This window comes from Clinocottus analis, unplaced genomic scaffold (genome assembly GCF_023055335.1).
Source record: "Clinocottus analis isolate CAN_PGR_092001 unplaced genomic scaffold, fCliAna1.0.p SCAF_2, whole genome shotgun sequence".
NCBI lineage: Eukaryota > Metazoa > Chordata > Actinopteri > Perciformes > Cottidae > Clinocottus > Clinocottus analis.
This window is the reverse complement of record NW_027175931.1, coordinates 11,062,693-11,079,039: the sequence shown is the minus strand read 5'-3', so window position 1 is coordinate 11,079,039 and position 16,347 is coordinate 11,062,693. Positions and strand designations below refer to the sequence as shown.

The 16,347-nt window shown below is 41.5% G+C and overlaps 1 protein-coding gene across 1 annotated transcript in view; it reads left to right on the top strand.

Moving 5' to 3' along the window:
* Positions 1–16,347, top strand: part of grik4 (glutamate receptor, ionotropic, kainate 4) — a 266,801-nt gene that overhangs the window by 167,495 nt on the left and 82,959 nt on the right. The window contains exon 6 of the mRNA XM_068584583.1: positions 11,957–12,122. Coding sequence (XP_068440684.1) covers positions 11,957–12,122 — 166 coding nt within the window. The remainder of the gene's footprint in view (positions 1–11,956; positions 12,123–16,347) is intronic.

Genomic DNA, 16,347 nt, shown 5'->3' with positions numbered 1-16,347 from the left:
TAGAGTAGCTTTATTTTGCTTGAGGCAATGTAATCTCCAGCAATTCAAGTAACTTTGTTTAAAATAACCAGAATTATTCCTTAAAGGGATCATTTTTTAACCGCCTTGTGATGTTTTTACGTTTGAATTTATAACATTGCTTCATGGTTACTACAGGATGGATTCTTTTCTGACTAATGTGCTTATTCTACAGTTTTTAACGACATCTCATATCTTCATAATAACAAGCAGTGGTGTATAAAAAGCTACTCAGTGGACCCTGAATTAAGATTTCCTATTGTTGATTTGTTTCAAACTTTGTATGCTGTTGCTGCAAATATCCATATTATTTGTGATGAAAAGGAGAGGACTATGCATACACTTTTATTTGTCTTTCTTTATCTCGAATAAATATTCTACAGAATTTAACATCCTTTTATTACGTGGTGACGTGCTGTTAAACTAGACAGCTGGCATAGTTACCTATTTCACGGCCTGCCGCTGAGCTCCAGTACATCACAAACAAACAGGACATTTTTTATAGGAGAGCTAAGTACAAAAAAGGAAGCACAGTTGTTAGTCATGAGAGTCACGAGAGTCACTAGTCACGTGACACATTTTTCACTCTCTAGTGATGTGATATTAATTTGGGAATTACATGAGTTAAGTTAACATCAACCATGCTCTTTTCCTTACTCTAACTAAATGGTTTAGTTGCCCAAACCTAACTCCCTGTAAAGACAGAGTTTTATCTTAAAAGGACACCATTAAAAACTAACGCTCGACGGGTGACGAGTAAATCGATCTCCAATGCCAAGAGGCACTGACCACACGCCAGTGTTTGACGAGTTGGGAGTGAGAATATGTTGGAAATTCAACAAATCGTGCCAAACACCACAACAATAAGTGTGTTGCCTGTTTATTATCTTTTCCGATGCTGAACATGCTAACAAGCTGATTCCAATTTTCTCAAACAGAGGAAAATTTTGATTTCAGCGTCACCTTGAACCTTGCTTTGAACCTTGATTCTTCTGTCGATATTACAAGCACCTGTCCTTTACTGCTTTCATTTACACTACTACTATTACTACTCTTTCCCTTTCCTCCTACTGCAGTTGTAACCAATTTTCACCTCTGTAGCTTTGTCCCTCCTCTAATATCTGCTATTACTGCCTTAACACAAGCCTCAGCTCTCGTCACCGTCTTTGTCCTTATCCTAACCTCTCTCTTTCTTTTTTTTCCACTCATGTCGCCTCGTGTTCCTTATTTTCTCATTTCACCTCCTCCACCTGTCTCTTTCCTGTCATTTCGCTCCTCCAACTTTTACTCAGACACAAGCATTAGATGACTACCAGGTCAAGATCTGCCATTGTTAAAAAACTAATAGAAAATAGTATTCAGAAACCAGCTCCCTCTCTCTCTGTCACTCCCTGTAATCACCCTCCATCATGCTGAATGTCTGAGTGCGTAGTGGTATTAGCTCTGCTGTGTCGGTCTTGTTCTGCTCAGGGGGTCAGCGTATGGTTCAGCTCTCCACTGTAATTGGGCTTTAAAGCCACTATAAGTAAAAGCAATTGCTCACCAGGCAAAACAAACGTGTTGTCAGCAAGTGGCATGTCATTGATTGAGCTGAGATGATTGCATTTTGAAGAGCCACATCACTGTGATGTATGTCGTATGTTTTAGAAAAAAAATAAGTTGCAGCTTGGTTATTCATGCTGGAGCAGTAAAGCCTCTGAATTCTCAATAGGATTTCTGCATTTCTTAGACAGCTTGGTATTCTTTGAGATTCCCCACTCCCAAAAGACATGAAATGCAATGCAAATGAGCTTTTCATTGCTACTTTTACTGCAAAATGACATTAGCCTGAAGCTGAATGCAGTTCACGTTCCAACATTCAAGGTTTCACCCGTTCATTGAAACTTTGTTAAGGCTCCACTCGACATGCGTTATCATCATGAGGGTTCATTAGGTTTCAACAAAAGTATCAATTGTAATGGTAAATTTGGCCTCCAGTGTTTTTTTTAAAAAACGTACAAAGACGATTCAATTTCTATTTCAGCTTTGTGGATTTTTATCCGCCAACCTGTTTCTGAGAGGTGGAAAGTCTTAGGAATTAAATCTTAGACTCAAGAGTCAAAGAAAATACATGTTCTATGGTAAATGCTCTGCTGAAGAAGTGGAGGTGCATTATCCCACACACATTTACATCAATTTTTTTGAAAAGCTTTACTGGAGTTTACACATGTCGAGTGTCCTGCTACGATCATTGTTGGGTTTTTTTTAAGAACACATACATAAAGAAAGTTAACTTTGAATCTTTTGAAATATATCATAGAGTTATTGGCATTAACCATTTAGTTAATGTCAAACAGTGAATGGCAACATGTATCAAGATGTACATGTTCTCTGAGTAGATATTATAAAGACATGCACAGTGTAGTTCACATTCATCAAAAGCAGGGTAGAAGGTCTTTTTGTTGCTCAAGCAACACTAACCACAGCACCAAGCATAAAATGACACATCATGAATCAGAACCATAATTAGTTTATTTCACATGATGACTAATTCAGAATGGCAACGTAACTCTTTTTTTAAAGGTTTGTGTTGGTGCCTGTGCCTACGAGTGCCCACATCTGAATGTACATTTGATTTAAAGAATATGGCTGTGAAGTTGCGTCTCAATCTGTCCGGGATTTCTCTGTCCAGTCTGCTTGCAAACAAAACGCAGGTGCCTCTCTTGTCTCTGCCTGATCATAATTAGAGGAGCACAGCTGTCGTCTGCACCTCTGCTGACCCTTTTCTCACAACACTATTGATCTGTCTTGTCAAGGCCGCGCCAGCAGAACCGCCATGTGCGTATCCAAACCCACTGTCTTGTCATCAGGAAGCAGCCTCTTGATTTGATCACTGAGATGAAAGCGAGCAAAAACCGAGTGACTCCCAGCTGAACAGCAAGCAAAACGGATTTCAATTTTGCTGATTGTTGTCATCAAGGGTATGGAAAGGGACTCTGCCTCATGTTACAATGCGGCTTTTGTTTCATCTTTGAGAGCTCTGTCGAGAGTTTTCTCTTTTGTGTAAAGGGACAATACTCAAATCAGCTGACATTGCTCATCTTTTTCTGCCAGCTGCTCACTGAATTAATGCTCTGCCATTTTCCCTCTCTGGAGTGAAACTAAAAAATATTTGGAAACACTTTATAATAACGACACACTATTTAGCATTAGTAAAGCATGAGTAAACACTTAATTCATCATTTATAAAGCATTTTTCCAACATGAACACTCATGAGTAACTCATTAGCTTGACTATGATGCGTTTCATGATTGGGTACTTATAGCAACAATACAAAGCAATTTTTTTCAAGCACGATAATTGTTTTTGTTGGCATTGGAGAGAATATTTTTGTTTATTATTAATTTGTTCTTCATTTTGCAGGTAGGAGGCTTGAGTCAGCTTTGAAATCAAGTTAGTGGTTTCTGTCCTTATCCTCACTGCATACCATAAAACCAGTACAGCAGGCAGTCAAACCGGGAGTTTAAAAAAGCAAGTCTTTCTTTTTTCACAGATACATTTGGCTCTGAAATAGGGCAGTGGAGCAGGGAACAGACCTCTCTGGAGGACAAGACTTTTTTTTACTCTGAACTGGCTGATCAATGAGATAGAGATCTCGTGGTCAATGTTCCACTCTCCTAAAAGGCACCACGGGACCTGCAGCCTACTTCATCTTTATCACTGGTCTGCAACTGCTCTGACCGCAGGGACCTGATGCAGGATCATTACTACCACAAATAGAGACCTGGCTTCATGGGCAGACACTGGGATGAGCCGGAGGCCTTGATGGAGACTGTTGGTTGGTCCACATTGACACTCCCGTATCTCTGGTGTCTCATCTCTTCCCTTACTGTCCCAAAAGATTTTCCTGTCTTTTCTGAATGCCAACAGCTGGTCTCCCAAATCCCCCATAAACCTTTTGGTTCGAAAGGGGATCAGGTAGACATAATAGACTACCACCTGCACTCCTCCATCCCCTGCCACACAGCAACACCTTGCCAACACCACTCAGGCATTCCAGCCCTGGCATCACACTTGCTGACTGATGGACAATGTCTCCAACAGCATCTGCTCTCGAATGCGCAGTAGCCAACATAATTATTTGGTTTGCAGTATGTTGAATCCAGCCATGTTTCATTCTATGTGTTCTGCTATTGGTTGGTTTTCTTCAACTGATGATCTCCAAACTAATAAGCTACGTCTACTTTTTGATGGTAAACAAGCTCTTTTCCGTCTGGTCTCTGTATTCAGCTCACTGAGACTTAATGGCCTCTGTCCGCTTGGCTGCAGTGGTGGTGGTGTTTTTCAAGGACAGTTAAAGTCTTTCTGCCAAGCATGCTAATTGATAGCCAGGTCAACGTGCGATAATGTAAATGAGTCACTTCAAACATGACGGATGAACAGCACTAATGCTAGCTTTCCCACAGCCGTGCCTAACACGTTCCAAGGCCATTAAAAGTGTGCTTAGTCCAAGCCAACAGATGTAGTTGCTCGTTATGTCTCTGCTCTCCATATGGCACTATTGCACATCCAGCTCGCCTTCACCTCCTCTCCCTCGGACCCCCTCCTGTGAGACTACGATTAGGTTCACAGCGGACAGGTAGCAGAATGACTTCGGCACTTGTCAGCTCAACAACCGAGGCAACCCGCAGCTTGTTGTACTGGACGGAAGGGAAATTAGTTTTCACCTTCACTCCAGCTCAGAGCAATGGTCTCCTAACTAATGCCTGGTCAAATTTGAAACTACCCTTCTCGAACGTAACCTTGAATTTTCCATTGAAGAGGGGTTATCGGAGGTTATTGGTAAGCTTATACAAAGCAGTGAAAAAACCCTGGCTGTCTCCAACAGCCAACAGTGCTTCTTCGTCGAGGCAGTTTGAAAATGTGCCGGTTCATTTAATTCCTTGTTTTAACAGCTAATCTGAGCAGATCAGAGTGCAGTCTCAGTGTAATTAAGGCAAGTATATTGTAAGCACTTTAATATTGGGTTGAGGTATTTTTTCCGCCAAACAAAGATGCCTCCTTTCTCCTACTGCCCAATGTGTGTGTGTGTGTGTGTGTGTGTGTGTGTGTGTGTGTGTGTGTGCGTGTGTGTGTGTGTGTGTGTGCAAAGCCTGTGTCCTGTGAGAGCTTCCTCATTAAACGCCTGTCAAACCTCTGTCTGCCGACCTGCCAGCCTTTCTGTCACACTGCAGCAGGAAACACACGCACATATACACACAGACACACACACACACACGCACACACACACACACACACACACACACACACACACACACACACACACATACACACATACACACACATATATACAGTATGAGGACAAGAGCACAAAGAGTGAGCAGACTCTTTTTATGTCATACTGTTACGCCCGGCCTAGGGGAGCCTGAGCGCAATGCAACGTTGAGTCTTCCCATCTCCCCACCTCCCAAATTAGGACCAAATGTTGCAGTTTGAGGTCACAACAGGCACACGAGAATCACAAGAGACAGAGTTGTACCTTTTGTATTTGGGCTGTACGAAAAGACACAAAACTGTACCTAAATTCTTCACCATTACTCGGACTGGGCATCGTTTGAAAATGTTCAAGACTGATGACAATATGCTTCCTAAACAGTTGTACATCTGCCTTTAACAATTTCAATCCAATGTGTAACAATATTATTAATTCAATTTAGAAATCATGTTAACAAATAATCAAATCATATAATAATTAAATAAGACTGAGGCCTGCAAAGGCCCCATTTAAATGGGGCACTGCATTGACGTAGGCATTCATTGACTTTTACCAAAGCACATGCACATGCAGTCATCCAGCAAGGTGCTCTATGACCAGTCAAATACATGCACACACACATTCCTATTTTCCGTATGTAAATGTCAGATTAATACTGTTTAACAACAGATAAAGTGATTGCTGCCTTGATAGCTTGATAACAGCTCTGCAGTGTTTCAGAGTGCTATAAGGACTCTATGGATTATACAGTCAGGGCCATAAGTATTTGGACCATGTCATAATTTTCCTAATTTTGCCTATTTACTATAAGTGGAAAACATGCTCACTTGGGTTGAGATTGGGTGACTGACCATTGAAGATTATGCCATATATTTGCGTTTGCCAGTATGTTTTGGGTCATTATCCATCTGCACTATGAAGCAACGTCCATTTAGTTTTGTAGCATTAGGCCGAATCTGAGCAAATAGTAAAGCTCTAAATGCCTCAAAACTCACCCTGCTGCTTCTATCAGCTGTGACATCATCAATGAACACCAGTGACCCAGTTCTTTTGGCAGCCATACCAGTCCATGCCACAGCCTTCACCATGTTAAAAAGGTGATGTGGTTTGTTTCAGATCCAGAGCTACTCCTTCACTTCTCCACACTTTCTCTTCCCATCACTCTGGTACAAGTTCATCTTGGTTTCATCTTCCAAAGAATCTTGTTTTTAAACAGATATGGCCTATTCAGAGTCTGGTAAAGTCTAATCTGGCCTTCCTGTCCTTCAGTGTTCCCAGAGGTTTGCATGCACCTTGGTGTAAACCTTCTGTATTCAGATTCATGAATGCGTTTCTTGATTGTAGACTTTGACAAAGACACGCCTACTTCCACCAGAGGATTGCTGACCTCAGTATTCATGTTATGAAGGATTTTTTCTACTTTACATGTCTTCCGTGGTCTTCCGGCTCTTCTGGTGTTAGTGAGCTTATCAGTACATAACTTAATTTTAGGAAGGTACCAAACTGTTTGGTTTGGTACTTTTTTTAGTTGATCCTATATATGTCTGCTATCTGCCTGATTTCTGATCTGAGGTTGTGTAGTTTGTCAGCCTTTTAATGGCCTCCTTACTGAGAGATCTCTAGAAATTCAACATTTTTGAATGATTTCCGAACCTTTTTATCAACTCAATTTGTCATGAAATGACAAGTAACTTTTGGGCCTCTGAAAAGGTGGGGGACTGACTGTGTAAAAATGGTTGTAATTCCTAAACAGTTAAGGTGATAGATTGTTATATCCATTGAATTAAAGCTGAAAGTCTGCACTTAAACCACTTATTTCAAATCTGTGTAAAGAGGAAAATAAAAACATCTAAATTCTTTTTGCCCTGACTGTTGTTTATAGTCTTACTGGTTACAGAAATCATCACCACCACCAATGCAACCACTTGCCTTTTTTCTGCTGTTTCGCACAGAGCATTTTTTATACTAAGCAATCAGTTGGCATCCAAAAAGTCCAGTACTCATCATTACTTAATGACTACAGCCTATATAACTTTTATGACTGCCTGTTTTAATAGCAAATAAGTACTGCATCTTCTAAATAATAAATGAGACACAATATTTTGCTTTAACTTGAAATGTATTTGGCGCCCACAGAGACACAACAATATCACAGCTAAATGCTGATGTTGTTATTAAATCCCCTGGAATAGGATGTCTTGAGAAATAAGCCAATAAAGTGGGGAACATAAGACAGATTGCCTTTGACAACAGAATCAAATTTCAAACTGCTAAATTCAATGAGACCATTTAATGAGTGCTGATTGTAATCGTTCGCCATTCCTCACTCTCTGTTTATGTCGATCATGTCTGTTTACTTTTTCCCATTTTCCTGTCCTGCAGACGGTTTCCCCCGTCTCAGCCTTTATGTTGCTCACTTCATTGCTCTCTTCTTCTGTCAGTCCGACTGTCAGTTTATCTCTATCTTTCTCTCTGGTCACTCTCTTTCTTTGTCTTCCACTAGCACTCCTCCTCCCTTTGTTCCCCTGGCACACGCCTGTCTTTCTCCACAGCGGTAACCAGGGTATTTAGTTTTATTTACAGTGAAGCCTACCAGATTATTAAAAGAGGAGCAGTTACCTTGGGCTTTTTTTGTTTGCCTGCGATTTTCCTCCCCTCACAATTTTCAAACGTAATTAGTTTCACTCCCACACCAATAGACTGCCCTGAGCGGACGACTTTTAAAGACACTTCCATCTCATTTTGAATTACAGCTTGTTCACTAGTATCTACAAGTTGTTAACATTGACTCCGATAATTGACTGGGCCTTAATCAAATAGATCGACATCAGAGAAAAACTTACCTGACTTTTACTGCTGTCTCTACTGATAATGTTGCCATTTGCAACAATATTATTTGTAAAACACAGAATGGAGGGCATATGTATGCATATGTATCTATGCATATGTGCTGCCCCTCGCCGGGTATATATACTATGATAACTTTTAACTTAGTCACATGCATGTATAATAACACCAACACAACATATTTTTGTACAATGCCATTATGAAGTTAGACTGCCTTTTAGATCTTGTTGAAAAATGGTCACTGTAGAGGTAGTAGGAAAATATATCACTGGAGAATGAATAAAATACAGACAATTCAAACCTTTTTTAAGCATCAATAATAATTGGACCGTTAAAATGAGCAGTGAACACACCATTGACATAACATCACCACTATAAAGTGTTAAGATGAAAGTGTTACAAAAGGTTATTTTAACATCAAGCAGGCACAAAGCAATATTGACTTGGACACATGTTTCTGACTTGATGATAATTGGTCGGTTTTCGGTCGCCAACTCCTGATAAAATGGCTCGTTATCTATTGAATTTGTCACATTTTCCAGCTAGTCGCTTACATTGTCTACCATGTTGTGCTGGGCGGGTCACACACATTTGAGCGTGACTTTTTCTATTTGAAATACATGCTTGTTGTGGCTGGAAACAAAACAGATGAGAGCAAACAGTTAAGTTGTGGCCGGAAAACTGGAAAATGAGCAGAACTGCAGAGCTTGGATAATAATATTTGAGTTTTTCTACCACAAACAGAGAGCCACTGTCCAAAACAGTAAATCAAAAAGTCATAATTTGTGATCAGATGTGCCAGTTTGCCATTAAATTGACTCACTGATTAGTACCCAGGATTGCTGGCATAGCAAATGTGGGAAGTTCCCGCAAAGCTAAACTCAAAAGGCATACAGCTGTTTGGTTTGAGTCTTTGAAACTGTGCCCTGCAATGACACGTATGGGAATGATTTTTCTGTTTTTAGTTTTGTGAAAATTGACCAGCAGAGTGACTGATACTAGCTGTTGGTTGCGGATAAGAAGTCTGGCAAGCGACTTTGATGTGGCAGAGAACTTGCTGTTAGTAATGTGGAGATTGATTTCCTTTGCTTCAAGTGCTGTTTTAACGCAAGCTTTGATTCAAAACACTTTGTCACTTAAAACCACATGAAGAGCAGTGACTGCAACAGTTTAACAAGCAATTAATCATATTGCTCCAACTAGGGGGAACTGTGTTAAGGCGTGATCTATAGATAAGGTCCTCTCTTCCCAAGCCTTGCTGTAGGCTACACCGAGCTCCCTTGTTGATGTCAAATGCTAAAAGTAGAATGGAATAGATGGAAAAGGACAAAGTGTATGTATCTGTGTGTGTGTGTGTTCATGCGAGCGTGCGTGTGTGTGTGTGTGTGTGTGTGTGTGTGTGTGTGTGTGTGTGTGTGTGTGTGTGTGTGTGTGTGTGTGCGTGCGTGTGAGTATCCGTGAATTTGTGTAAGCTGCTTTCTAAGCCCCCTGCTGCCTCAGATACAGCCTATCGAAGCGTGTCAGGTTTCTAAGTGAAAAGGGTCGGGTAGCAATAGTCTTCTGTGCTGAAAAGCAAGGAGAAAACTCATGGGAAAAGGGGACAACTGGAGAAAAAAATAGTAAACAATCTGGGCAACCCAGAGAAACACCAGAGAAAGAGGCAGAAATGTAAAAAAAAAAAAAAAAAAAAAAAAAGGTGAGAAATGGTACAAATGTAATAGGGAAGATGAAGGACATACCTGAAGAAGGGCACATTTCCCTAGTGGGCTCTATGGCTATTACCCAGGTTTTAGGACTCCTTGAGAAGACTGAATGGCATCCCAGCAGGGCCTGTCAGTAGTGGCTTCGCCTCCATCTATCCAGACACCTAGGGACTCCATTACACCCTGATGGGCAGGGATGGAAAACCAACCAAGGGGATATGGGGACGAAAGGGGGAACCAATGTATGGTAGACTGGGAACCACACAGACAGGCAATCTGTCGTGATGAAGAGGCACCCTTCCCTGTCCCTCCTCTCGGACCCAGCATGTCCTCCCGCATCCCCTTCAAGCCCCACTGCGCTGTACTGCAATGCCTTGGCAGCTGACCGACCCGACATCTGCCACACTCAGTTGCACACTCCCTCTACCCGTTTTCTTCACTGTAAGCACTGGCAGCATGTATCCGTTCACATCATCTCACGGGGAACTGAAGCAGAGATGGATTTCATCGGAGGGGAATGCATGGGAAACGTGTTTCAATTGAGGTGGAATGTAATTTATGATTTTCCTGAAGTTCAGCAGAACTTGTTGGTGTCGGTGGCTCCGGTCCAAATTTGTTCTCGTGGTAACGTTGAAGGCTGCAAGGTTAGCTGCAGTGTACCTAACCTCTCGTCTGACAGCGCAGATGAGCCTGTGCTTGACATACCGGTTATTACCGTGGGGGTTGGTATGATGCAATCATTAGAGGATTACAGATATTTATATAGCGACAGCAAATCTACACTGTGAAAGCACGGCAATCGATCGGACTGAAGATTCTATGCATCACAATGGGGCTCGGATGACATATTTTGTGTATTTATTCTTCTTAAGACTTGGCTGGCTTTCTTTTACTTACTCCTTGTGTCTGATCTTTGCTGAGCACATGCACCTTATGACACATTTTTCTGCTCTTTATAATGTTATATTTCCTATTTTAAAGGAGCTGTATTTAACGTTCTAAATAGTTGTAGAAGCAAACATTCATAAGTAGTGTATAGATATATTGGAGTAATGTCTACCTGAGCATAGAATGAATCAGCTCTCTGTCTGTATGTGTTGTTATCCAAGCTTCTCCTTGATTGGTTGACATAGCTGTGCCGGCCTCGCATGCGTTTATTAAATGTCTGTGTGTGTAAGCGTGCCTCACTGGTCCGGCACTCTACAATCATGTTGGGGGTTACAGCAGATAATGCCATTCTGATGACAGCCTTGTTGTGAGAACGTAGTTCGCACCCTTCGGTTCCTTCTTTGGTAAACACTGGTAGCACTTTCGCCATTGTTTGCAACGTTTGCATTTTTAGCGCTGAGGGCCATTAAGAAGCAATTCAGGTGCTCCCAATTGCAGATCGTGCATCATTAAATGTGATAACTTTATGGATTTAAAATATAAGGGGGTATAATATGTTTGTTAGTCCAATCCTGTTTATCTCATATGGATGTAAGTAACCTAAAATTAACAGCTACGAGTTTTTAATGTGACTGACTTTCTAGCTAAGTGGGGTGAACAGGACATGTTTCTAGTGATAATAACATCCCCAATGAAAGCGTATTGTGTCTAACAGCACCAGTATTCATTCCCAAAATAGAACAGATATGATGTTACTGTGATAGTGTGTGCGTGCGTGTGTGTGTGTGTGTGTGTGTGTGTGTGCGTGTTATAATCAAAGTTCCAGCTGCGACACAGCTGAGGAGCTCCACAGTGATTCAGGTAAACAAGTGTTTTGTAACAGTGGGTGAGGGGGTGTTGTACTGAAGATTTCGCTAACAAGGACTTGTTCATGTGGGTGGAACACAAATAAGTTTTTAGATCCATGTCCATACGTCACATGAGCTTCAGTCACTGAAAACAAGTGTATTCTGAATATGCACATCGCTACAGGCTGCGTAGATTATCCGTGCTAGATATTCATTAAAACAATTTTTCTAGCAATCTGCTTCCACTAACCATTTTTATTTAGCGATTTACAATTTTCACTTGTTGTGATCTCTTCTACGGTCAAATGCTTTTTTTTTTTTTTTACATGCATGAATGCAAAATGTCAATATACTGCATTTGATTATCTAGTCCTCTGACATCAGCGTCTCTGTGCAGGTGCCTTATGTCAAGGTGGCTCCGGAGGACATTCTGAAGGTTCAGTTCCCCCGGTTCACCACGCTGGACCTGAGGCCGACCAACACCGACATTAGCCTGGCTGTGGCCGGCCTTCTCACCTTCTTTAATGGCACCACCTCTTGCCTCATCTGTGCACAGGCCGACTGTGAGTAAAGGATTCACACCTTCACAGCAAAATACACAAGCATGCACACCTGGGGAGAATGTGCCAACAAAGTGCAAACATTTTTGTTTCATGTGTACTATCTTTTAACACGTTGGCACACACAAACTTATCGCGCACACATCGGCTGTTCTAACAGATGTGTTGTTTATCAAGATCTCCACCTGTGACATGCTCCCTTCTGAAGCAGCTGCTGCTCTCCACAGTTAAAACTCCCCCACAGCAACACGCCCGATGTCTCAAAATAAATCACATTCACATCACTCTTTTTCAATATCATCTTCATCATCCATTAAATTAAAAATAATTATGTATCATGTTAAGCAGCATGCACATTCTGTCTTTAACCTTCAACCTCATCCGTGTACACTCTTAGAAGAGTGCTGGCTGATGATCAAAACACAACTTCAAGACAGACAAAAATGAATGACGATGATGTTTGCAGCTGAATCCACCAGTGATCTGACCGCCTCCTTGTCAAAGGCACTCGGGAGATTCTAAAGATACTAAACTGAATGACATTAAAAAAAAAGCTTGAAAATCTCCTTGAGGGAAGTTATTTTTTTAGTATAGAGTGGAAGATTAAATCATGGCCTGTTCCCACCCTCTTGCAGTCCAGCAAGCACTAATTACAACTCCCTAGACAAAGGCAGCATGACCCTGAGTGGCACAAGCTAACCTTTTTCCTAATCAGCACACGGCTTTGAAGAACGGAAATAGGCTTGAGACATCAACCATGTGTCAGACAGCCCAGAGATGGCAAGGAGCCCGCCCTGCCGATCTCAACCCTCAGTTCTTCTGGCTTTCAACTTCCTCTTTGACTGTCTCTTGGTCTTTGGTCTTTGGTTTTATTTATAACATTTAAGAAAATAGTTGTCAATGAAAGTGTCATTAAACCTAAACTTGTGTTTTTTTTTAGAGAAAATTAATTTTATGTAAATGTGGGCTACCTTTTTCGAAACAATGTTCAACTAGTGCAATGCTCGTTTGGGCACCAATTGTGTGACTGTTTGGGATGGCCCGCAGAATGGCTGCTGTCATCGTTGTTGAGAACCGTCAAGTGTGAAATGGATCAGACGGTTCTCGACATGTCAGGACATACCTACGTCCACTCAGACAGACAGATCGTCCTTGCTTTTTAGTTAGATTTACCAAAGACAGCTTTCAGTTGTGCGGAAATGGAAAAACTAACTTAAGAAAGGAAGATTAGGAAGTAATGATCAAATGTAATTTAACCAAACCCTACCACATAGCACATTATAACCTCAAGGATCAGAAATACATCATGAGTTGTTTTCCCTCCAGGTGCTTCTGTAGCTGCCAGTCATTCTTCCAACTCAGGGCTCACATCTTGTTTCTGTGATATTTATCCCACGAGAGTTGATTAATACAGCTCTGGCACTCTCTGACTTTAATATTGGTGAGTTTGGAGAAAATAAACCTTTTTTTCTTCCCTCTGGATGTGTGTGGGTGTACAGGTTAGTGTGGAGGATTTTACTTTGTGTGAGTAGGCTAAAAGAGGACTGGAAAGGAAAGGAAATAATAATAAATTAAATGAAGGGAGGCGAGAGCTAGGTTGAAGGGACCAAGAAGAGTCTGAAATGAGTGAGAAGAGGAGAGGATCTGATTCGCCAGAGGTGAAATGTAGTGATTGGGGTGAGGGGATTGGAGGAGGTAACTGCTGGAATTATATATTGGCAACAAGCGCGAAACAGTCCAGGAAATGACGCGGTTGTATTGATTGCACCCTCTCATGTGACCCTCATTCATTCAATAGAAAATGCGGCAAATGGCTGCGTGCCTGGATGTGTGTGTGTGTGTGTGTGTGTGTGTGTGTGTGTGTGTGTGTGCGTGTGCGTGTGTGTGTGAGAAGGTCTGCATTCGACAATATCATCAGCTGAAACCCATCCGATTTGGCTCTGGCTTGCTCAGCTCCACCCTCCCCGTCAGCTCGCGTCGTCAGTTTGTTGGTTGGCAGCCGGCTGTCGGTGGCTCGTCCACATGTGCCGGCCTCATTAATCACCCAAGCCAGTGACAGCCTAAAAGAGCGTTGCCAATTCATGAATATTTTCCAGCCATGGCTGAAGAGGCAAAAGTAGAGGTGGAGCCATGCCCAAAGGCACACCAGGGCGTACATTAATCTAGCTAACCTCCGCTATCCACGGCACTGTATGGAGTAGCAGCCGCAGCACTATTAGTCAGGCCCAAAATTGGGTCTGTGGGTTAAATTCTTAGGCCTGCCGGGTGTTGTATGGCTCTGGCTTTTTGTAAATGAAATGAGATACGTAAACATGCACACACACTCGCACAGGAGTTACCTACACACATACACTGTGCAAATCAAATACATTTACATGCATGCTGTTCCTGCTCTCACGTGCAATGTGCTACAGGAGTGCACTTTTTTTTTAGTGAGGTGATGGGTGCAGTTGTCTGCAATCTGAAAGGAAACAACAAATACACAATAAAAACACATTTGATTGGAGCTTCGGTGCAGGTACTGGATATATTAATTCAAAACAACAGTTTTCCTCAAATGCTTGCAGAGCGTTGTTCCACCTTTGAGAGGCACAGGATTCCATGGTTAGCCATTTTAGCTCACTGCTTCGTTCCACTGCAGCTGCAGCAGAAAACACTTTCCTTTCTTGTTGTGTTTTTACTACGAGCTGTTTGTTTTCATTGTATTTGTGCAGCCGCCATGTGCTAATTGCTCTTTTTTTTCTAGCGATAATTCTATGTCCCTGCTATTTTCTAAATTAGAATTCTCCATTACTCACTGTATCTCGAGCTGACCTTCTGCCTCTCCGTATTTCTATGTGGTATTGCCATCTCTAACCTATAATCAGTGTTAGTCAGGTGGAAGAGATGAGACATCTCAATGGCTTGTGACCAGAATGGTATATTAAGGTGTAAGAATGACAGAAACATCATAATTGCACAAGATGGGAGTAATAGTACATAATTACATTGATAATTGTAATTACGCTTGAGCTACAAATGATCCCGATGTGGAAGGCATCGATAGCAGTCGTCAAGGTCGTCATGGTGGTGGGTCGAGAAGAACCCGCACTTCGTACTTTTAAAAGCTTTTCACTGAATTGATGAAAGGCAGTTGGCTTTTCTGCTGCTTTTTTTTCTAAAATTGACAGTTTGGATTTGTGGAGAGTGGGTTGATTTTTTTTTTAATGTTATAGGTATATAAGTGTGCAGTATTTTTATTTACAGTGAAATGCAAAGACTATGCCCATCCTGTCAAAAGTGATTCAGGCTGATTTTCTCACGTGCATCAATAACATATGGTTGTTTTTATCAAAAGAGACATCTCCTTATAATTCAGTAGTCGAAAGGAGGGTGTGACGTGACAATAATTACTGACACTCAGTAACCCTTCCAACCCGTCTTGAAACACGGACCTTGTCTTGTTTATCATGCTTTGTAGTTTTTTTGCAGAATCATTGCCATTTAAATGTATTCAACCAATGTGTTTTGTTGATTAAATTAAACACAAAACTGTTTATATCAGCACAAAGAACTTCATAGATATGGTCTTTCCAAGCACCAGATTGACACATTTACCTTTAAAATGTACAACATTTTATTCTTGGGGAGCATGATTGAATACCCCCCGAAGGTCAAGGTCCACCCATCACAGTTTGACAAGATCCTGAGGGAAACAAGTGTGTAGCCCTGTCGTTTGTTGCACAGGAGTTGTATTAATAACCGGGCTTACTGAAGCAAGAGCAGTAATAGTGATTTGGTGATCATCATCACCGAAACATAAATCTGTGCATACGCACCACCGTGTGACAGGGGGATTATAGAGAATTGATGGTTGTAGTTTTATGGTTATTCGGGTTTATGAGGAGGGGAATATGCTCAGGCATACTTTGAATGCTTTGACACATGATCTTGCCCACAACGTTTTAAAATAATGCCCCAATGGTGACAGAGTCATAAAACTAGCTTTTACTCACAGCTCAATGCAAAATGTTGAGTCATAATAATGTCGAGCTGCCATCAAGGCTTCTGGCTCTCCGTTAAAAGGTTTGTTTGTGAACGAAGGTTTTGTTGTACATAATTCACAGACTCTCAGGGAAGTCATAATTCCACTGCCGTGCAGGTGCACTGTGGTAATAGTATGTGAAAAGTATATTAGTTGTTACCTGACGTGTCAGTTCTCACCTTTATCTGTGTGCCTGAAAAAGAC